Genomic DNA, 23,151 nt, shown 5'->3' with positions numbered 1-23,151 from the left:
GGCCCATGGATGGTCCGGGAATCAGCGTGTTTTAACATGAGTAGAATGTGTCCTTTTATTTAAAATGCACCTCTGGGTTATTTGTGGGGCATAGGAATTTTTTTCCCCAAAATATAGTCCGGCCCACCACATGGTCTCAGGGATGGTGGACTGGCTGCTGCTGAAAACAGTTGCTGACCCCTGGCCTAGTTGATAGATTTTAAGGATTGCTGAATGGTTGTGCAAAAGACTGCAAACACTAAACAGACCTGTGCAATTTGCAACCTTACAAAAGTTGAAACATAGCAACATATTGTAGTTTACTTAAATGATCAACTAATTTCCCCAAGGCAAGAACAGACAATGAGTTGTAGTGGGACTGTCGGTCAGAAGATTTGTTTGTTCTTATATGCTGTATAGATACTAAATATTGTACACCTGTATAAAATTATACTCTTTTTGCACATACGGTCAAAAGTGCGGATAGCCACAGAAATCAACTTCTGAAACCAAAAAACACAAATACTGTTTTATTTGTGGGATGTTGGTTTTACACAAAAATTGCAGAGTACCAAACTCAGGTTAGGTAGTATAACAGTACTTCAGTCAATTTGAGCCACAGGACTTTTAAATAAGCACACCTCAAGTTTGCAATATGGAAATGGCTAAGACATAAAAAGCTGTCAGTGTCGTCGGGTAAACTACTGTCTCTGCCAAAACAGTGCGTCACAAAAAGAATTGTAACACCACCATTTCCCCTCCCCGCCCCCATTCCAGTCGGTGGACTCTATGCATTTACTCAACTATATGAAATGACAAAGTCTAAGGCTTTCAAGAGGTATTAGCAGTTGTAATTAGCCCGGGCATAAAGCAGATCCTTACAGTTCAACTTCAGAGTATTTAAGCACTGTTTGATTCATGATTCAGGGAAGAGAAATCCTAATAAGTTAATGACATTCTAGTACCTCTAAAGGGGGACAGAGAAACCCCCCACCAATGCTCAGTAACTAGAATACAAATACTTACAGATTACTTTTTTAAAAATCTGTATATAGATACTTTAAAAAGGTATAAATTAGTTATGCAACACAATGCACCTGCTACTTGAGAGACAGATGTGTACTGATTAAAATTACATATACATCGTATGTTTTTATGATGCATTTATACTATTGTAGATTCTAATAGGCAACACTTTCCAAGTTTAGTTTCCTTTAAGTTACAAAAGAAGAAATGGATTTGCACTACACTAATCAAAATCACTTCAGATTACGAGGACCAAATTCTATATTCAGTATTCAATCTATTTGGCAAAAAAAAGGAAAATTATACTGGTATGTGGTACAGTATTGCCCAAGAATTTTATTTATTTATTTTAATTCTTAAAGTCAGTCATGTGTGCCAACAAATTACATCTTTGGTATTACATAAGGATCCTATCTGACAGCATCTGGAGTCCAATTTCACCTTGGACCAGTTTCCCACTCATGTATTAGTTTACATACTAGGTCTTTAAAAAAAAAACTTACATCAATCATTTTTATTTTACATCAGAATAATGCACATACAACATCTTGCCAGAATGATTTTTGTAGAAAAGGCAGGGACATTTTCTGCAGACAATGGAACAGCCACTCTTAAAAAAAAAAAAGCATACCAAACATACTACTTAGGAATTTCAATGATTTAAGCTTATGAAAAATGAACAGCTTGTCTGAAAGCTGCTGTTTACTTGAAAAATGTTACACAAGCAACATGGAAAAGTTTTAAGCTCCAACAGAGCTCACTTTTCTGTTGGAGAAAGAAGTCAATACTGTCACATGATAGAAGGCTGTGTGCCATTTAAAGCCATCCAAGAAGCAGACATATGAAAATCTGTTAAATGATTATGTCAGTACATTAAATCATAAACTGGACTATGAGCAATGGATCTTGCTTTTCATTTTCCTCTAATTTGGTTATGTATATCAATAAGAAAGCTTTTGTTCTAAATTGATGCTTAGCTACATTTAGGGAAACAGGTTAACCTGTGCCACTCCAGAAGTTGCTGGACTCCCATCAGCTCTAGCATGCAAAGCAAGCGATCAGGGGATGATGATGGCAGCCGCATTGCAGCAATATCCGGGGGGGCAAAAGGTTGACCCAACCCTGTTTCAGAGCCTGCCTTTCACTGCAAAATTCAAGGGCAAGTTCTCACTTTTTCTTCTTGGGATATTTCTAGCAGAGTATAAGATACAAAAGCAGCTCACTGAACTGGGTCTGGCATATAAAATTATATGCACCCCTGCACATCACAGGGCCTCCAAAGCAACATTATGCGAGAAAGAAAGCGCTTGCGATGAAAATTGAGGTGGAAAGAAGACTGCAGCCTAGTACTACTTCACACGGAGAGAGAAATGCTTTGCACATGTACCTTGAATCGTGACTTGTAGCAAAACTGATTGTTTGGAGGCAATAAATTTTAATCCACCCAATGCCTGTACATGTTGCACCAGTAACTTCAGAATCCAGAACCCATCTATTCCCATTTGCTGTTTCAGCTGTAAAGGAAAGACAGATTTTACAGCGTGGTCTCTTCACAATTTGATGAGGTGCTTTTGTTTTGTACTCTAGTAGTCATATCCAAGCATAAAAATTTAAAGTGAGACTCTGTCCCAAAAGCCCGTTATCTGATACTTTTATGGACCTTATTTATAATACTTTTTATCTTTAAACTAGATTGCACAAATGGCTGGATCACGGCGTCTCAGCAAAATGGCTTGCAATAAAGCCTGCATTCCCCCACACCTTCCTTTGAGAGCTTCACAAGCTTTTCTTTATGGCTATGCCAACTGTAATACATGTTAGCACATTTTTAAAAAAACAACATGATTTAATAAGCAACTTGACTAGTGCACGTTGCCTTGTGGAAATATTGCAACCTGTAGATAACATTGCATGTTTTATACAAGCAAGCAACTATAGGATCCATTACTTTTTTGTATTTGTTTTCAATAGAACAAGTTAAACAAAAGGGTAAGATTTTACTAACACGGTATTTTATTTATATCCATAATGGCTGATTTTGTGAATAGCTTTCAAACGTCTAAATTCTAATACGACCATCACAGCAGGGATACAGAGAGCTGTACACACTGAGACTTTTCAACCTCACTATTCTGGTGGTAGACCCCCAAACACCTTCTGCCCTCCCAAAAGTTAAGGGTCATAATATTCCATGTTGTGATACCACTGGAAACAGATAAATTTCGGCACCCTCTTCAGTGCAGAATTATACTGGACTGGGATCTAAAGAGGCTGAATTCAATGAAACACTGATTTACAAGTACCCAGTCCTAAAAGGTTGCTGCTTACCAATAGTTTAAGCAATTTAATGATAAAATAAAGGAATTTGCATTGATTTTACATTTAGGCTGAGCTCTGAGAGTTCAAAACAACACGTTTACTTATGGTTTAACTTCCTCTAACAACAAAAAGAAAGCCTGCTAATGTTTTATTGCAAACTCCATTTTTAGCACTCTGTCCATTAATTTAACATTCACCATTGGATTTTTGGAAGTATTTCCGCAGTCTGCTACCCACTAAGTAACCTTTGTCAAAAATTCAGTATTAAACTTTATAATGAAGGCTGAGGCAGAGATAACATGAAAAGACATTTCTTAGCACATTAATTCGGCTTCCTCAAGCAAGCAATGGCTTGAACTTTCATGTACAGACAGATAAGAGTGGTCCCAAATGAGTGACAATGCTGGTGATTAGTGAGCCCATTGCCTGCAACAGGCATTCTGCTAGGAAATCCAATCCCTGGAATAAAAGATGCCATTGCCTTCTTTAGATTCCCATGTTTGCAAGGCTTTTCGGTTCAGATTTAACAAGAAATTCAGACCTTGAAACTCACCCACAAATCTATGTTAAATTTTACAAGAGGCTTCATTTTGCTTTCATCATCAATACAGTCAAAACACTAGGACAGCAAAACTGAAATAAAGAAATATGCCATTTTACAAGTCTAAAACCCTTTTTTTAATCAGATTTAATCTGCACCTATTTGCGAACTACAGGAGTCTGAATATTAGGACGTCAGCAGTATCACCAAGTGGAAATCCTTGTGGCACGTACGACTCTAGTCAAGCTATTACACTTTTAACAGGTTTTCAATAAAAAGACAGCCAATACTTGCTTACTAAACAAAACTGAAGTTGGGCATCTGCATGTGAAGAAATCATACTGCAGGATATCCTCTCAAAAATTGGCATCTTGTCGCTAACTGGCAATAGTTCCACGTGGTAACAGTCTCAACAATCACTTTTTTCCTGAAATGTTACGTCCGAGACCAAATTAAAATTAAAAATTAAGTTACATGGTTATTTAATGCAACTAGAAATATGCCACAAAATTATTTTTACAATACACTTCTGGAGTAACTCCTAGGTGAAGCTTTTTTTATACACATATACAAAATTTAGACAGCAATATACACATAAATCACAGTGAGGATGCTGGTTAAGTTCACCATCTGTAGTGTAGTTACAAAAATGCAAAGCAGCCTTCGAAGAGAACAATGCTACACAGCAAGCAGAGCTGGCCTCTTAAACAGCAAAACACCAAAAGGTCCCCAAAAACGGGATGCAGTGCAGGAAAAGCAGCATGCGCTTTTATACAAATAGCAGTTTATGGCTAATGGTCGACATAACTGTAGTAACAGGGACTCTTGAGCGGCTGTGCATAGTTAAAATTCCTATGTCATTTGTTTCTCTTTATACCACTCCACAAATTCATCCAGCAACACTGGCCCTGCAAGAAATAAAGCCACAAATAAAAAAAAAACCTTTTACACAGAAAAAGAAAAGAAAAGTCTGGAATGAACAGCTTCTGGAAAGTAAGATATGGTACAATAGATTGTAGCTTTTCATGCAAATACGTACATGCTCCATCTTCATCATAATTGCTGAGGTCAAGATTAATGGTTCGGCTGAACTCCAGAACATTGCACCATTGGTCCTTGTTGATGACCTTGTATTTAGATTGCTGATTAAAAAAAGAGGAGCAGTTACTGAAATCGGAAATGACTGACTTTTCAACTACTGTATATTGTTTGGCTTTGTGGTCACTTCAAAGATTCAAAATGCCTTTTGGATGAAACGGTCGGCACTCAAGGATGTTACGAAAGGCCATTTTAAGAGTATAACAAGCAAGCTTAAAACACTGGAACCTAAGTACCAGAGCTGTAATGTGGTATCAGGAATAACGCTCCTCAAAAATCAGATATCAGAAAACATTATTTGCAAAAAATAAACCTTTCAAAGACTATGCACGACACACATCTATTTATTTTGTAGAGCTAAAAAATGAAATGTGTGCTAGTGAGCTTTTGCTTGATTTCGGAAAAAGACACCTTAATAATTTACATCATAATTCGGAAAAGTCACATACAATACTAGATGTCCAAAGCAGTTTGTGTACACCATCAGTCATCCTTACCCTGCAAGGTCAGTCACTCTTGCCCATATATTAAAGAAGGGCAACAAAGGCTGACTCAAACACACAATTTGCCTGTAAGCTTACTTGCAAAACAATTCAAATATTCAACTCAGGTAGTAAAACTTTTCAACTATCTGCTAATTCCCAGTTTTAACTTGGTACAGCATCTTTTAAAAACAGTATAAAAACATAAAAAGGTGTTTCTACTTGTACCTCTAGGAACTGATGAAATACTGGAAAGAGAGGCCATGTTTTCCCTAAGAGAAGTCCTAACATACACTTGGCAGTGTTTATATCTAGACTTCGCTGGTCCTTTTCCTGTCAAAGAGAGAGAGAAAATTTAGCTAGGTTTATGTATAATGTTCTTCATTTGCACTAGAAACTATGTCAGTTTATGCTTTACAAAATGTAACTATTTTTCAATTATCTTCATTTGGTTCCCTCTTGCTTTTTGCTTGTTTAAAATACACACAGTGAAGCCATACCTCCTGGGGAGCTGCTGTTAGCATTTAATGCATATATCCATTCTGTCTGCAAATCAGAGCATCAACTTCCTAACCTGGGTAGCCAATTAAACAATGTATTCACCTTTGATGAGTTACTATTTTGGAATACTGTCCACTGCATAATGGTACATTCTTTTTCCTCTCCTGCAAAATTCAGCTGGTGATAGCAATTACTCAACCTGTGCTTGGCATTTCTCGGTGTCTGGGAACTTAAGAAGGGTGAATATGTTGGGACTCCAACCCTATCAGCCTCAAGAGACTTTAGTCAATGGTCCAGATACCCTCTAGCAGTGGCAAAGGTCTGGAATGTGGAAATAGTTTGAGTCCACTGGGTTCTCATTTTTGGACTGTGAAATGGATTGGGCCAATGTGGTAGTTAAGAGGGAAACAGATTGAGGAACGACTCTTGACCAACTGTATTATTCCTGTAGAGAACCAGGCCAGGGAGATTTGTGATGGGTTTAGGTGGTCTGCTACTCTGAAAAAATGAAGATTTCAGTACTAAGAGCTCTAGAAAGAAAGCAAATATGCTTAGGCATCAAAGTGAGAACCCATAAAAATTAAGACAAGAGCCAAGAGCGGTAACACCGATTTGGAAATGATTCAAATGAGTGACTGATTCAAACTGTAAAAATGCAAATGGAATTTTGCACACTGAAGGAAACTTGACTGGCTTAGTGGAAATCATTAACACGGGTGTATAAACGTCTCTTCATGAAAGAAACCATACAAGAATTCATAAAAATGGGGTGATCAGAATGTGAACTCCAAGCTACTCACACGTGCAAAGTCAAATGCATATCTGTAAATAAGTTTAAAATTTGTAGGCTCATTTAATAAAGATCTCAAATAATCCAAAGAATTTCTTAGCTTCTCTGTTGTATCACATCTGTAAAAATAAAAATAAAATACCAATTTAAATTCCGCACTGCTAACCATCAAGCTATTTTCTGGCCCTGAACCCAATAGTACTTTATCTTTGAATTTATAACCTGCCTTTCAAAAAAAAAAGCAATACAGTTACAGCAAAAATATAGTCTGTATTATAGCAGGTAAATTAGTCTGTAACCGAGAACGATGATGGTTCTTTCACATACAGTTCATAGGCATTCAGTAAAGCAGCTACGAACATTTGAAACCATTTAAGACATATATAAGTATAATTTAAGAGGCCCAAAAGGCATACGGAGAATTGCTGGATTATAAGACAGCACAATTTCTATTTCTGCGCAGGGTGAAGTTAAAGTTCACAAAATGACAATGCACCACTGCTAAATTTATTTACTTACTGCAGGGATGTCATCCCTTTTAACCATTCTTGCAACGTAAAGTAACCCATGTTCTGAGCATCCAGCTTCCAGGCTAAAACAAGCATAACTACCTGGTTGAAAAACAAAACACAAAACTTGTATTACAATTTCCTGAATTGTAATTCACCCTTTTTACCAACCCCAGCAATTTGTACTAGGCCAAAGATGCCACCTGCTTTATCTATACCAAAGGCGATGCTCTTATAAGCTCTACTCAGCTCCTACCCCCATCCAGTTCTCCCACCCAAGAAAAACCAAAGTGATCCAATATCTAACTCCTTTTAAGATAGCAAATATGTGAACGTGCAAATGAAGAATGACACCTGAAGCAAAGAAAAGCCTCTGCGGTACAACATTTGGCAGCAGCTAGGTAAAGGTACCCCTGCCCGTATGGGCCAGTCGTGTCCGACTCTAGGGTTGTGCACCCATCTCACTTAAGAGGCCGGGGGCCAGCGCTGTCCGGAGACACTTCCAGGTCACGTGGCCAGCGTGACGAAGCTGCTCTGGTGATTCAGCACCAGTGCAGCACACGGAAACACCGTTTACCTTCCCGCTATAAAGTGGTACCTATTTATCTACTTGCACTTAGGGGTGCTTTCGAACTGCTAGGTGGGCAGGAGCTGGGACCGAAAGACGGGAGCTCACCCCGCCACGGGGATTCGAACCGCTGACCATGCGATCGGCAAGTCCTAGGCACTGAGGTTTTACCCACAGAGCCACCCGCGTCCCGGCAGCAGCTAAATGTTGTACAATTGCTGTATTTTCAGTGGAATAAAGGCCAACAAGCAAACAGATCCAGCACTTCCACTTGCAAAATTTAGACAAGTGGGAAGGAGCAGCTAAGATGCAAAGAAGGGGAGAATGCTCCAAGCGTCTCAAAGGCTTCACTGCTAAACTTCCCAAAAGAAGGAGTGAAAGAACCCTCCTCCTGTGTTTCAGAATGAGGTGTATAATAATAGCTGCTCTGTTCTAGGCCTCTGTTGCTGTTCGGAAGAGTCCCACAGTCAAAAGGCCTAGCTGCAAAGTAAGGGCAGGTCTAGGGAATCGAGACTATACTGGGAGCCAGATAGAAAGTTCCTGGGTGCAGAATGTTGTCTAATCCTTATTGTCTAAATTTGTGTCATTTGTTAAGCCATGACTATTTTTGCCATTGGTCTCAACTTTTTGGAGATTTATTTTCAAACAAAACAAGGCAAAAACATTTTATATTCAAAACCAAATAAAAATATAATGCATGGTCAACTGGCCCTGAAAAGAAAGGCTTATGGAAAGTTTCCTCTTCCAACAGGAACACAACCCTTCTCTTTACTGTAACATTTGAAATAGTTGCAATGCATAAGTTGCTCACGGTCTGGAAATAACCTGAGTGAGTAAACGAATGAATGAAAAACCCAAATCCTGTATTACAAGGACTATGCTTCCTCCCTTCTCATTATCTGAAAGCAAGCAAGCTCTCTGCCATCTGTAATAACTCTGAACGTACATTTTCTGGTTCAACCCCAATGTCCTCACAGAATTTCTCCATTCCTTCAGGACCCACAATATCATCTGTTCCTATAAGTAAATGAGATTGTGTTACTTCCATTTGTAATCACAGAACTATATTTTTTTAATAGACCATATATATATATATATATATATATATATATATATATATATATATGGTTGGAGACATTGCAGTGCCACAAGTATGTGACAGTTCAAATACTGCTCTACGTATGCATGCATGCATATGTATGTATGCTTATTTGAAAGGCTGTCTCCTACCAAGTAGTGTCTCAATCAAAATCAAGCCCTATCCTTTCAACTTTGCAGATTTACATTCATTAACAGAGAAGCAGTTAGCCAAAGGTTAACCAGGCAACTTAAATTTGACTTCAAATTTGAAGCCTTGTATATCCTGTGATTAACCTTTTTAATGCAGTGAGCAAATGTATTTTTAAAAACTATATACAATTTAAAGCCAACATTCAAGTTGCATTGGCATTGAAAATATGTGCTCACTAACTTATTTATTCTTTCAAGAGGCTGAGTGCATCTGGACTATTTTAATGGATGCTTTTAATAATCTACATTTTTTTTGTTACAAAACATATTTATATTCAAATTGGAGTCGATATTTGAATATTTTTCTTGAAGTTTCAACATTATCTGGGCAACCAGCAATAAGCAATATATATATTCGCTAACCTGCATATTCATAGAACCATTCTAAGCACCTCTTGCTCGAGAACATGTCATCTTCCGTCTTTATTCTAGTAGAATCATATTTTCTGTACATTCTAGTGCAGGGGAAGAGGTAAATAACGTAATATATAAATTCTATAATATATATAGATTTATATAAGAATGTATTACCAAGCTGGCCTCTTCCTCCTATCTAATCCACTAATTTTCAGAACTTTGAGGCAATTAAAAGAATCACAAAATAATCTACAACTAAACAGAACATTCCTACAGAACATATATGGATGCCTATATCAGAACTTAAAGCCCTAACGCTTGACATGTTTGTTGAAGGAGGAAGGGCGTAAGTGGAGCTAATTTAACCCCCCCTCTCACCTCCAAAGATATTCCAAACCCCTCTGAGTTTTCAACTTCCAAGTCTCTCGTTGGAGATATAAGGGAACACATGCAGGATTATCCTAGACTAAGAGCTGATATGTACAAGTCACAGCTTTTCACGTTTAGAAACTATCTTGTTCAAAACCGTGACCCAAAGATTCATGTCCTTCCTCCACACAAGCAAGAGAAGCAGTGAAATCTCTTGTGCCACTGTCACCACTGTCCATATACATAAAGGCAAACTATGGTTTGTTGTTGCATCTAAATGGAGCCTATGTTTTTATTCTGGCCTATATAATTTCAGTGGACTGTAACTTTTCAAGAAACAGGGACAGGGGTGAAGCGGAAAGAAAATAATTGGACTCGTATGCAAATTCAGAATCTAGCCATCATATTTGCATTCCACAGGACACTATCGTTTTCCATAATAATCAAATGTGTGTCAAATCTACAAATTGAATCCTTAAAAATGCTTCATCCTAAATAGTTTCCTTTGAGAGAAAGAACTGTCTCCCCATTGAGTTATTACAAAATCATGCCTCAAAGAAAATAGGCATACTAAAATAAAATAAAACCTACTACCTCCGCTTAGTAAACCAAAGTTGAGTTAAATACGAGTCCACACCTCCTGACCTGCTGTCCATACAAAAGTAATGACTCCTGAATCAAATAATCCAAGTAAGATCACGTACCCATCATGTCTACTTTTTTTAGCTGATAGGTCATCTCCAGCTGCAGGTCGCCTCTTTTTTCTTGGAGGCATCACTTTGCTAAAGCAGTCTGATGAACTGCACGACCTGAGACTTCCTGTGGAATAATTTAGGAAAGCAAGACAAGGGTTCAAACAGATGCAAAGCCTACTGAAAAAGCATATGAGGCAACAGACACATTGAAAACGCAAACTCTAAAACAATAAATCATCACACGATAAGCAGAACAGCAGCAAAGCTCGAAGCATGCTAAATTCTCAACTCTTTCAATACGGCAAGAGATAAACAGACTGGAAATTAAAAAGCACAGGTAAATAAAATTTTAAAACCTATGGGGCAGGCATACAGCAATGTTGCAAAAGTTGGGCATCACCACTGAGAAGGCCTGGTTTATAGTCACCATGCATTACAAATCCGCAGGAGGGGAACCAAAGATATCAGAGAACAGGCAGGTTCAATGAGGCCTTGAGGTAACCTATAAAATACTGCATAGTTTGGGACAAGAGTACCACCAGCACTTTGCACTGGAGTCCGTGAAACTCTTATAACCAGCAAGATACAACTTTTGTAGGTCACAATCTAGCTATTCAGTTTTTAATTACCTTAAGTTTCCAAGGGATCTTCAAAGGTACTTCCACATATACCAAATTACAGTAGCCTGTGCTGGATGTTACTAGGATACACATGCCAAGACCACATCTGCCTACAAGGGTTGCCACTTGGGGATTCAGCATAGGGGCCAGATCCAACAGCACTTCCAAACTGGGCTCCTGATGTTAGCTGCCAATGTGGGGCAGATTTAACCACACTTCTTCAGTCACACAGACCACTGATCTAAAGCACCCCTAACTTCTGTATTTAATTCTATTAGCCCTCATCTAGTCGGTTACCAATCCCAGGCACCTATTCTGTACTTCTACCAGAGTCTAATGGAAAAGAGAAATAGACCCGGGAGTATTCCTAGAGCTTACTCTTCTACAGCCACAGGAGGTGTTGTGTGGCAAAAGTGTGTGTGCTATTTAGAATTTAAAATACAAAACACATCTAGTTTTTATAAAACTGGTATATTTGTGCAGCTGCATCTTATCTTCAGACGCAAAGTCCAAACCAAAAGTAGAATCAGCAAAGCAACCATATTCAGGCATCATCAGAACACCAGGCAGGTGGTGTTCTTATTCATTCCTAATCATTTAATTTAGCCATTTTTAAAAACAAATCCTATGCAAGCCTACCGAAATACGGGAGTTACTTGCTTTCTCTTTCCAACTTGAATGTTGCTTCATGAGGGTAAGACACTTACCAGCTGCCCCCAGCCTTGCATCACCTCTACATCCTGCATCTACCAACTCCTGACTCATTATTAACACGTATCATCCCCTCCAACACAAATAAAAGTATAGAGGGAAAGGGAGGGTCAGCACACAGTTATGTTGCCCTTGCCCCTGCAATGCCCTCAGCTTGTGTTTCCCTCCCTCTGTTCCAAAACAGTAGAAAATCATGGAAAGGCTTGGGCGCACACAATTTAACCTGTAAGCAAGCACAAAGGTGCAAGAGCACCACAGAACATCTTTATCGCTTACAAGTTAAAATGAGCGCCTTAAAGGTGCAATCGTAATGCTTTTGATGCATGAGTGAATTTGCAAAATCTTAACTGACCTGTTTGGCTGAAAGGCTTTCTGATCCTAACTTTAAAATTATAATAAGCCATCTAAGTGAAGGGGCATAGTTCAGTGACATGCTCTGCATAAAGAAGGTGCAAGATCTCTGCCAGATGACTGGGAGAACCACTGCCAAACACTATCAAGCCAAGGAAACCAATGGACCAGCTTAGTACAATACAGCTTAATATGCTCATAACACTCATTCACAATATCCATTTGTCTACACTGATGCTATAAAATACAGGCATTAAGGCAATTTCCACAATCTTCCACTGTAGTGCAAGCGCCTACCACTATAAAAGGTGCTGTTCTGAGGTGTCACGTTTTCAAATTCAACAACGGTTTTCAAAGTAACTTTCCCCACAAAGACTGGTTTTTTTGGAAAAGGGGTTGCTAGGAATGGCCAACTCTTAAACCTGAATCCTTACATAGCCTAGCAAATCTTACAAGCTAACTGACTGTCCCTCGTTTTTAATGTTAATGCCCCTTCCTCGTTGGTGTTAATTTCTACATTCAGGAAGCTTCCCCCTATGCCTAAGATTCCTAAAACACACGACAGTATAATTTGTATAAAACTCTCTACCTGTTTGGTGATCGTCTTGACCAACGTCTTCTGTCAAATTCTGTAAAATATTAAATCAATGCAGTTAACTAGGAGTTTAGCTATTTTCAAATAGCACCAGCTATCCAATTTCTTCTTACAATTTCCCATCCCATCCCATCCCATCCATCTTGTCACATGCCACCCCTCGCCTGCACAATTACTCTGGGAAGATAAAACAGACACACCTCATCTTACTCATGAGGAAAGGGGGGGATGTGCATGCCACAGGATTCTGCAGCCATTAGGTAAAGGTCATCTGAAATAAAATCCATGGTGCATCTAGCAATGTGGTCAGGAGGAAATCTGAGTGGGAAGGAGGTTTCATCTTCCCTACTTGTGGATATGTGCTTTGAATAAAGTCTCCCTTCAATCCTTGTCCTTTGTACAAATTTCAGCAATTTGTCTTTCCATTGTGTTGAAAAAATTCCTGGGGTTTATAGCAAGAAGCTGTCATGGCTTCATCTCCAAATGCTGAGTATACATAAAGAAAATTAAGAGGCATGGATGTTTGAAAAATCATTTTCAATATTTTTTTGCATGTCTACTTGATGTACATCTATTTACAAAGGTACAGCCAGCTCTGGAAAATCATGTCAGGACACTTTCTAATCAGACAAAACTATATTAGTAGTAGATTTAAAAAATGCAAGTGATTACCAGCCTATTAAGAGTGTGGTAAATCTTATGAATATTTGCCAGTGTTGATAGATGAGAGTTCAGCTGAAAATCTAGAGAGAGAAATAAAAACATTTTTTCTTATTTTGGTTATGTCACCTTTTAGAATGCTTAATAAACACATTTCAAAAGTACTGCAGATAAAGCTAAAAGTCTTAATTTTGAACTGCCTTTCTCCTGTCATACAATATGGGGTGTGTGTGTGTGTGTGTATGGCTTTTTTGAATTCCATTAAATGACATATCTGAATGTTATTTGAGTCCTCTATCTCCTTCTGCAATAGTAATACTACATCTCAAACCAGTGTTCAAAATTCACCAGGCGCATTTTGCACCTGGCTAGCGGCATTTGCAACCAAGTGAATATGCCTGAGTGCCAGGATGGTGCCTGTCACCTCCACCGTCTGGAGCTGCATACCTTGGGATCACTGGATCTTGACTGATTTCACACACTAATACCCCATCCTGTAGAATTCTATCAGTTATTTTTTATCTGCACAATCAGAATGAATTTCAGGAACCAAAATGTTGTATTGATCCAATCAAGGCAAGCGAAACTACTATGAGGATTGCCTGCAATACCACTGTAACCATTCACAACACAGATTTGCCTCAGTGTAACTGACGTTGTGGTGACAAATGTCTCTAGGTATGTGTAGAGCATGGGTAGGCAAACTAAGGCCCAGGGGCCGGATCTGGTCCAATCGCCTTCTTAATCCAGCCCGCGGACGGTCTGGGAATCAGCATGTTTCTACATGAGTAGAATGTGCCCTTTTATTTAAAATGCATCTCTGGGTTATTTGTGGGGCCTGCCTAGTGTTTTTACATGAGCAGAATGTGTGCTTTTATGTAAAATGCATCTCTGGGTTATTTATGGGGCATAGGAATTCGTTCATCATTTCCCCCAAAATATAGTCCAGCCCCCGCCACAAGGTCTGAGGGACAGTGGATCGGCCCCCTGCTGAAAAAGTCTGCTGACCCCTGGTGTAGAGGCAAGTTATCAGAAGGTATCACCTTAAAAGTTTTATAGTAATGTGATGCATCTGGCAATGATAGTCCTTTCTGGCAAAGCAGCACTACGGAATGTCTTGCAGCAGGAAAAAATTCTGACCTGCTTAAGAGCAGCCACACTGCCTTCCAAATTAAATTATTTGCAGGTAGGTTGTTCATAGGCTTGTATAACTAATTTATTTTAATATTAGCTTTTGGTCAGATCAGTATTATTACTTTTTACATTAGAACGTAATGTCACACATCCCACAGCCCCCGAAAAAGCTATTACATTATCCTATACAGTTGTACCTTGGTTCTTGAATGCCTTGGTACTTGTACATTTTGGCTCCTGAATGCTGCAAACCCGGAAGTGAGTGTTCCGGTTTGCAAGCGTTTTTTGGAAGCCGAACATCTGACAGGGGTTCCGATTGACTGCAGAAAGCTCCTGCAGCCAATTGGAAGCCGCGTCTTGGTTTTCGAAAGTTTTTGGAAGTCGAATGGACTTCCGGAATGGATTACATTTGAGAACCAAGGTATGAATATTTCACTTGGCTTGCTTCAACTCTCAAAACATACAAAATGTAGAACGTGATGGGAAAAAGTTTTCCATCTTCAATAGCATAAAGCTATTCTTAGCTCTGCAAAACATATCTGGAATAAAAGGTTTGCTATGTATCCATATGAATTTGAACACCCATCTAGCCCATATATACACTTAGGTTAGAACCGAGTTAGAATGGTCAATCAAATTATTGCTGATGTCACAAAAGACATGCTATAAGGTTCTAACCTGATGTACAGAAACAGTGTTGTCTTTCATCATGAACAACTTGAGCCTAGTATGGCTCAATGAGTAAAAAGCAACAGTTTATACAAGTCATAGCCATAGATACCAGGAGTTGTGGATTGTTAGGCACTGGGTAATTCTTTGAACCAAAGAAACATCATAATCAGAGGGAAGGTGTCCTGTATCTAGCAGCTGCTTTGATATCCCAATCTTTGTCTCTTGTGAATTGCTTTGTTCCAGCTGGGAAGAGATTTCTGCAACCCTCCCATCATTTTATTAAAGGCAGACCAACAAAACATAGCAACACATTACTCCTAATTTTATACCATATTGTTTCTCAAATAAGTCAGTTCCTCGCAGCCCCTTGATGTGCTCATTCTTGAAGACGATGGGCTGTATCCAACTAAGTTTTACTCAGAGTAGACACAATGAAATTAATGGACCCAAGTTAGTTATGAATTCTAAGATTCTATGATTTCATGGTGACGTATTTTAGTTCAAAATCAACACTGCCTAATTTAAGAAGTGGAGTAAGCACAACAGATATTTTCAAGATGAGAGAATCTGAAACTTCACAAGGAAGTTGTAAAATGCAACTATAAAATAAGCTCAAGTCATTCATGCGACAAAGCATCTATACTACATTTCAATTGAGTCCCCACAAGGGGCTGCCTTTAAAGACTGTTCAGAAACATTAACTGATTAAAAATATAACCACCAATTACCTGGGAGGATCAGGTTAGACTGTAGCATTTTTGTATTAAGCTATCTTCATTGTCTGAGGTGTGAAAGGGGAAAACAGGAATTTTCTATGTGCCACCAAAGCTTATGAATGCTCTCTGAAGGGGAGATCTGCCTAGCCCCATTTGTGTTCCAGTGGGTGGTAAGAACCCTTTTATTCAAATAAACCTTTGGCCCTTTTTATTTAAGTATTTTAAAGGCTGAGTTGTATGGTCAGTTTTAACTTGAAGCTTTCATTTTACAGAATTTTTAGATATAAAAGCGACAGTTTTATTCCAGTTAAAAGCCATCAGTACATCTCTAGAGGTTTTTAGGTTTTTATTTATTGTTTATTGTAATTGGTTTAATATTTCTATTATCCGTAAATGGCGTTGAGTTATTTCTGTGAGTAAAGCAGCTAATAAATACAAATAATAAAAGCAGCAGCAACATGATGTGACAGAGTTTACCATGTCAGGCCTACTATTTATATCACAAAACGGCGGAAGAAAAATACATGAACTTAAAACACTTCTTCAGCTTTCTGGAAAGAGAATCTGTTTCCCATTCTCTTCCTGATGCTCATAATGTTCCTCCCGTGTTCCACAGTTGGGGATTCAAAACACGAAGTGACTGACATTTTAAATATGAAACCTGAAGTAATTTTTTTAAGCCATTGCATTGCACTAATACAAATTATTTTCATCATGTTATTCCCAATGAGGCTTGCTAGATCTACTTAACAGCTCACTTATGCCAAGTCTTCCAGTTTGGCCTCATACCAAATCATAAACTCCAGCAAATATTAGGTAACTGGATCAACTCTATGGTGGCCTCCATTCCTATAAGGGCAGGAACATAACCTTCCAGAATTGAAGAATGTAAGTCAGAGGCCAACAAATTTACCGGGGGCAGGGATTTACATGTGGAAGGGAAAGCAATTCCTTCTACTGTATAGTTATTTCAAAAATTATTAAATCAGATTAGATAAAATGCATTTTCATTTTAAGTTTGTTAAAATTAAAAACCTATATGTTACATACTACAATATTTAAAACTCACATGAGTGCTTCCAGAAGTTACATAAGTGGAAGACTACTTAGGGCATTGCCTCCCCTTTGCTCCCCACTGCAGACCTCTATGCCCCCCTAAAGTCTCTCAGAATGTTAGGATACCTTTAGGAAAGGTCTGGAATATAGCGTGAAGGGGGACTCTTGCACAAGCTGTTTCTTCCTGATTTTCAGAGAGCTGTCCTGCAGGCCTCCTAACTCCTGCACAGTGGCGTACCGTAGGTTGCTAGTGCCCAGGGCCACGCCGAGGGGACGTGGGAGAGAAACGGGCGGAGTACGCTAGCACATTCAACTGCCTAATAGCATCCGTGCCAACCAGGAGATTGCAGTTGCAGATATAAGAAGAAAGGAGCCAGTCCGTTGTCTGGAGAGGCCATTTCCTGGTTCGCATCAAGAAGCGTTTTCAATGGAGCCCAGCAACAGAAGCATGCAGCTGCATTGAAGTAGCACCAGGTGTTGCAATATTGTGCCCCTAACAATTTTGCGCCTGGGAAAAGTGCCCCTGTGCCCCGCATGCTACACTACTAATCCTGCAAGAAACCTTTTATGGGACAGGGGGCTTAACTGGGGAGAAAGGGGGCAAGAAACTTCACTAGTGCCCTCCTGAGTGTGGAATTTTTGGACACAACTTGCAATATTTCAAAATTCAAAAGAATACAATACAATAGAAAACAAGGATACGTGTGAGGCTTTCTTTTTTAATGAACGTTTACTTGAATGTGACAGAAACTGATTCAATAGCTATTTTCTTAAAGTTCTCTTTACTAACCTTCCAAATATATGGGGTTCTAAATTTTGATAACAGTGGGACCTTAAGGATCAAACCCCTAATACAAAACATGCTTACTTAAAATCAATTTCCTCCAAGTTCAATGGGAATGACTTCCTTGCATGTACGCTTGAGAGAATATACATGTTTACTTGAAACTAAGCGCCTCTAACTTCAATAGAGCTTACTCTCCAATAAGTGCTTATAAGATGACCAGCCCAAGAAGCCTTTGGCTGTATCTTCAAAGAACATGCTGGGAATTTAAGAGAGTCAATTCCAACCAAACATGTTTAGACTACTTTGTTTTAGACTACAGTACAAAGTTGCTCCCCTTCTTCCAGATAAAGTTTGTAATACAGTCAAACCTCAGTTCCTGAACACCTCCGTAATCGTACGTTTCGGCTCCCGAATGCCAAAAACCCGGAAGTAAATGCTCCAGTTTTTGTACGCTTTCGGAACCGGAACGTCTGACATGGCTTCCCCTTGAGTGCAAGAAGCTCTTGCAGCCAATCGGAAGCCGCGTCTCTGTTGTCAAATGTTTCGGAAGTTGAACGGTCTTCCGGAACGGAATACGTTCGACAGCCAAGGTTTGACTGTACTTGTTGCAAGACTGACTTGGTCGGAGCCATGGTGCTTCATGTATAAAATTTCCCCCACAACCATTTTCACATATCCAAATATTCCCCTTATTGTTGAGCAAGGGTTTTGAGGACAAGGGATCTAGTTTAACATAAAGACAAGGGATCTAGTTTTACATAAAACAGTGCAATTATACAAATACATATCTGAGCATTCACTGAAAGAATGAGGAATGATTAACACTATCACATGAGCTTCAGAATCAGCTCTCTGTACTAGAAATTGGAATATTTCAAAGTCCTTCAACCTCTCCTACTTTAGACACAATCAGGCACGTATTTCAACAGTTTGAAAAAAAGGGGTGAAAGAGAATTTTATTTCTAAGAAATTCAGCAATTTAGACTTCATGGGCCAAAGAATATCTAATATGAATGAAAAGCGTGAATAAGATACTTCATAACCTGAACACTGCATGTGCAACACTAGAACAGAAAATTTTAGTATCTCTATCTGAAAAAATCACTGAGTGATAAGTCTGAAAGTATAGTTTAAGAGTTACTTTACAAAAAAACATTTTTGTTCATATTTCAAGTAAAACTAAATTAAAGGCTTCTAAAATATCAGAAGAGAGATGATTTAGAGAAACCACTGACACCTAATCCTCTTTCTAGGACAGCAATTACAGTTCTTTGATTTATAATATTCCTAAGCATGTTTACTCAGAAGCATCTTCAACTAGGCTTGCATATACTTCCATGTACATAGGACTGTGCCCCAATTTATATGTGGGGTGATCCTCACTAACTCAATGAGATTTGCCTCTTAGTAGATATGTACAGGACTGTAGTGTAAAACTGTTAAGCTTTTTAAATGACTGAGTTAGCAAAAAGGGCACTGAAGAATTATGGTTTTCTTGCCCATGGATACTGTCCAGTCTAAAAATATTTTGCTTGTTCTGCTAAATATGTAGCTTCAGTAGCTGTTAAAACAAAAACCTGAGGTGGCTTCTTCCACTTCTGCCAGAAGGCATAGGAGACTGACTATGACTATGCTTCGATGTTATTTATAATTTTGGCTTAACTGCTGTACAGTTCTGAAAAGCATGTGGGAATACTGAAAATGTATAACACTTTAAAATGTATAAAAATAATGGAGGGCATCACAAAAGCTTTTTACAAAGCTATTCCTCAGCAACCGGAAGAGATCTTGGAAATGCATTTTGAAAAGCTTGCTTTATTTTTGCTTTTAAGTAATCTAAACTAAGTTTTCATCATACAGCAGATTTTAAAGGAAATTTAGTTTCAATTTCATATAAGCAGCGAGATGCATTATGGACTGGAGTATTTATTACCTGCCTTACTACCAAAGAATAGGAAAAAACTGCAGGAAGACAACAAGCCTCTCCAGCAAGACTGTTATGTTCCACATTACCTTTGAAAAGAAAAAGTTTAGGTTCCAAAAATCATTCATATAATTTAACCTTTACAGAAAATTCAACTGTGCCTGAACATTATGCCAGCTAAATCTGCTTTGACTGGCTGCCTTTGTTTGCCTTAGTGATTTTGGGGATGGGCATTCTCCTGAAGACCTGTGAGCAATATTTTAAGACTGGGGTATTACTGTGTTGGATCATGTAGGGGATACAGCAATGGGAGACTTGAAAGAAAAACTCAAAAAAAATAAGGAAAAACAGAAAAAGAAAAACTGGTCTATAAAAATCTACAGAAGCAATCAATTGTTAAAGAGACAGATAAATTATTTGTGTCCGGGAAACAATACTTTGCAGCAATGTAAATTGTGCAGATCAACTGCAAGAACAAATTCACTTGAAGGGAGTTAGTGGCTTTAACAGAACCGCCTTCCAAAGCAACATGTCTAGGAAGAGGGCCAAGGGCTGCTTCACCGCCACCCCCACGACTTCTCCAGAATGTAGACAATGACAATCTGTCAAGAGGGAACTTTGCCCAGCGCAGGCAAAACACTGGAGAAATAGAGAGGTTTGGACAACTTAAAGAGCAAAATGTCATCGGGATGCATGGGACTGGCCCTTCTGCTCCTCCAGTGCCGCTTATTTCTTCCCCAAGGGAGCAGGTAGACACACACACACATCCCTCCAAGCCACAGCCCCCGATTCCCGAAGCATGCACGACCCACCAGGACAGAATCCACGCCCCCCTGGCCAACCTACCTACTCTTTCCCCCAGGGCAGAGAGTTCTGGGTCGCTCTCAGGCTGCAACCCACTGACCCAAAAAGAGGGGTGAGCGGAGGAGGAAAGAAGGGGGTGGACAAGGAGAGAGAGGAGAAAGACCGTTGGCAGCGCGCTTGGCTCTGGGAGTTGTAGTGCGCAGCTCGCGCCGTGCAGCGCAGAGGCCGGGAGGCGAGGACTCCAACTCCCACAATGCAACGCGGGATAAAGAGAAGGGGAGAGGTGGGGGAGGGGGCGCTTGCTCCTTCTGCCCCCTTTCCCGACGGGGCCCCCCAAGAAGCAGGCCCCTCCACTCCTCCTCCTCCTCTCTTTCGGTCGGGGCAGATGAGGGGGGACCACCGGGCGCCGAGAACAATCGCTGTGCGGAAGAACGAACTGCGTCACAGCCATTTCCTCCCCCCTCCCCGTATTTCCCCCCCACCCGCCGCCGCACGTTAAGATTCCCTTCCCTTTTCCCCTCAGCCTTTAAACGCGCCCGCCCCACCCCCCGTGAGAACATTCCCCTCACGCAACCGTCGCTCAGCGGTCGCCTAGCAACCCCGCCCCCCCCCCGGCCCCCTCACCGAGGGAAACCTCCCCGCTACTTACTGACAGCGGCGGCATCCGAGTGCATTTTTGTGCAGCGCCGGCACACGCGCTGCCCCGAGCGGGCGGTCCGACCTGCCTCCTCCTCACTCGCTACTCCGTGCGGCTCTCCCCGAAGGCAAGAGGCCCCGCCCTCTTGCCCCGCCCACGCCCACACCCCATTGGCTCGCGGTCTCCTCGCTCACGGCCCCCGACGGGCCGACCCGCTTGCCACTCCGGTCCGGCCCGGCGTTGCGCCCCCCGACGGCTCCGCCCCACCCCGGCCGCCGCGCCTCCCCATTGGCCGGCGTGTCTGCGAAAGAGCCGCGCCCGCCCCCTCTGCTGCTATTGGGCCGCCGCCGCCGCCCCTAGAGAAGTGCGGAGGGCGAGCCTCCGGTTTTGATTGGGCAGGACGGGCCCACAGGCCGCGCCTACCTCGCGAATTGATTGGCTGAGCGGAGTGGAACGTGAGCCATTGATGGCATGGGGTGTTTGGGGAGCAGCTTCTAGCTGTCATGGTTGAGGATGGTTTGGGCGCTTCGGAATAATAAGAGGCGCTGCATCAGAATATGGATAAGGGGCTTGAAGCCTTATAAAGCCTTTTTTTTTAAAAAAAAGACGCATTTGTGGAAACTCATTTTTGTGCAATCATTTTGGATTGCATTCTTTTTCCAATAGTAATAATGATCAGTGCTTTTTTCTAAAGAAATCTTTTTCCAATAATAATAATAATCAGTGCTTTTTTCTAAAAAAAATGTTTAGGGGTACTTCATTTTCCCACTCATATTGCCCCTCATTGAGGCCAAACTTAGATTCACAAAATGTTTAGGGGTATGTGTACCCCTGTGTACCCCCAGAAAAAAGCACTGTTGATAATAATAATAATAACAATAATAGGCTTAATAAAGGAAAGGAAAATAGACACTAACAATCCCAAGTGTCGTGTGTGAATGTCAAGGGCCAGTGCTACATGACCTGCAGATGGCACTCATGGCGTTTGCCATTGAAACAGCGAGGAAAGGAATTGAACACTGCGCCACACACACACACACACACACACACACAGTGCCTTTGTTAGACCAACTTCACTCTGAGTATGATTAAACAAGCTTTCAAAATTTACAGATCCTTTCGCCAGGGATGAAAGCAAACCATTTGCAGCCTATACACAAAGAAAGGTCACACCTGCAATTGCTTAGCTTCTTCAACTCAACCTGTCTGAGTGATTTCTAGTATGTCAAACTCTGTTATTGCATGTGTGTTTGCAGTATTTAAAAAAGTGACGTGAACAGTCTATCAGCTATATTGAACAGCTAAAGAAATTTGCAGTGACTGCATTTGCTTTATCCTAAGGGGAAGACATATCTGTTTCAGCATAAGGAATGAAAGGCCTGACAAAAGACATAAGAAGATATTTGGTTTCATGAGTGTGGCAAAAAAAACTCCAGACATGCGGTCCTTTCCAACTCTACAATTCTATGATTCTATGATATTTCATTTCTGCTAACTCTTCACTGCTGCTACACACTAATTTATTTAATGGACTTGCAAATAGGAACTAATTATAAGTAGCACAGCAGTTAAGGACTAATGTTTCTGGTCTTGGGCCTTAGTGCCAATATATATTTGATTTATAAGTTCCATAATAAAACTAGCTTTTGATAAAACAACGCAAAATACTATGCCTCAGTCCTTTGTTTTAATTTTTTTCTCATTATTCATTCTCTCTCTGAAATAACTTCTGGTTGTGTTTATGTTTTATGTCTGAAAGCATGCAAATAAAGTGTAAAAAATAATTGCAGCTTTACCTTCTGACTCTCACAAGGGTAAAAGATGCTGGCAATTTCAAAACAAAACAAAACAAGGATTTCTCTCTAATCTTTGTAACAACTTCTGCTGTGAACTAAAAGTATCCTATTATTAAAAAAAAATAGATTTTGTGTCAGTTGGTTTCAACATATTCCTTAGCACA

At 40.0% G+C, this 23,151-nt stretch overlaps 1 protein-coding gene across 5 annotated transcripts; it reads right to left on the bottom strand.

Annotated features, from left to right (window-relative positions):
* Positions 1-494: 494 nt before the first annotated feature.
* On the bottom strand, positions 495-21,344 carry DCUN1D4 (defective in cullin neddylation 1 domain containing 4). Of its 5 annotated transcripts, XR_008332259.1 has the most exons (12): positions 20,597-20,615; positions 13,474-13,544; positions 12,796-12,835; positions 10,534-10,648; positions 9,467-9,558; positions 8,760-8,830; positions 7,256-7,347; positions 6,747-6,855; positions 5,674-5,778; positions 4,905-5,007; positions 4,164-4,773; positions 495-2,519 (listed from the first exon to the last, which is right to left on the bottom strand). XR_008332259.1 is itself a non-coding variant. In XM_053403651.1 (11 exons), exons 1-11 carry the CDS (start codon positions 21,226-21,228, stop codon positions 4,718-4,720), a joined length of 879 nt encoding a protein of 292 aa, XP_053259626.1. In that variant the 5' UTR covers positions 21,229-21,344; the 3' UTR covers positions 495-4,717. The 5 variants fall into 5 exon arrangements, 4 of the variants coding, with proteins under 4 accessions (XP_053259626.1, XP_053259625.1, XP_053259624.1 ...); XM_053403651.1 differs by lacking the exon at positions 20,597-20,615 and adding an exon at positions 21,204-21,344 and having other exon boundaries at positions 495-4,773; XM_053403650.1 differs by having other exon boundaries at positions 495-4,292; positions 20,597-20,694.
* Between the last annotated feature and the right edge of the window lie 1,807 nt (positions 21,345-23,151).

Source organism: Podarcis raffonei, chromosome 9, assembly GCF_027172205.1.
Source record: "Podarcis raffonei isolate rPodRaf1 chromosome 9, rPodRaf1.pri, whole genome shotgun sequence".
Taxonomy (NCBI): domain Eukaryota; kingdom Metazoa; phylum Chordata; class Lepidosauria; order Squamata; family Lacertidae; genus Podarcis; species Podarcis raffonei.
Note: the sequence above shows the minus strand (reverse complement) of the source record. Positions and strands in the feature narration are given on the sequence as shown.

Bases quoted from the DNA above. Each gene is read 5' to 3' on its own strand.
- DCUN1D4 (XM_053403651.1), bottom strand. From the start codon at position 21,228: ATGCACTCGGATGCCGCCGCTGTCA. The intron at 10,649-12,795 runs GTAGAGAGTTTT...ATTATTCCACAG, and splicing joins TCAAGACGATCACCAAACAG to GAAGTCTCAGGTCGTGCAGT. The intron at 9,559-10,533 runs GTACGTGATCTT...CCCCTGCACTAG, and splicing joins AAAAAAAGTAGACATGATGG to AATGTACAGAAAATATGATT.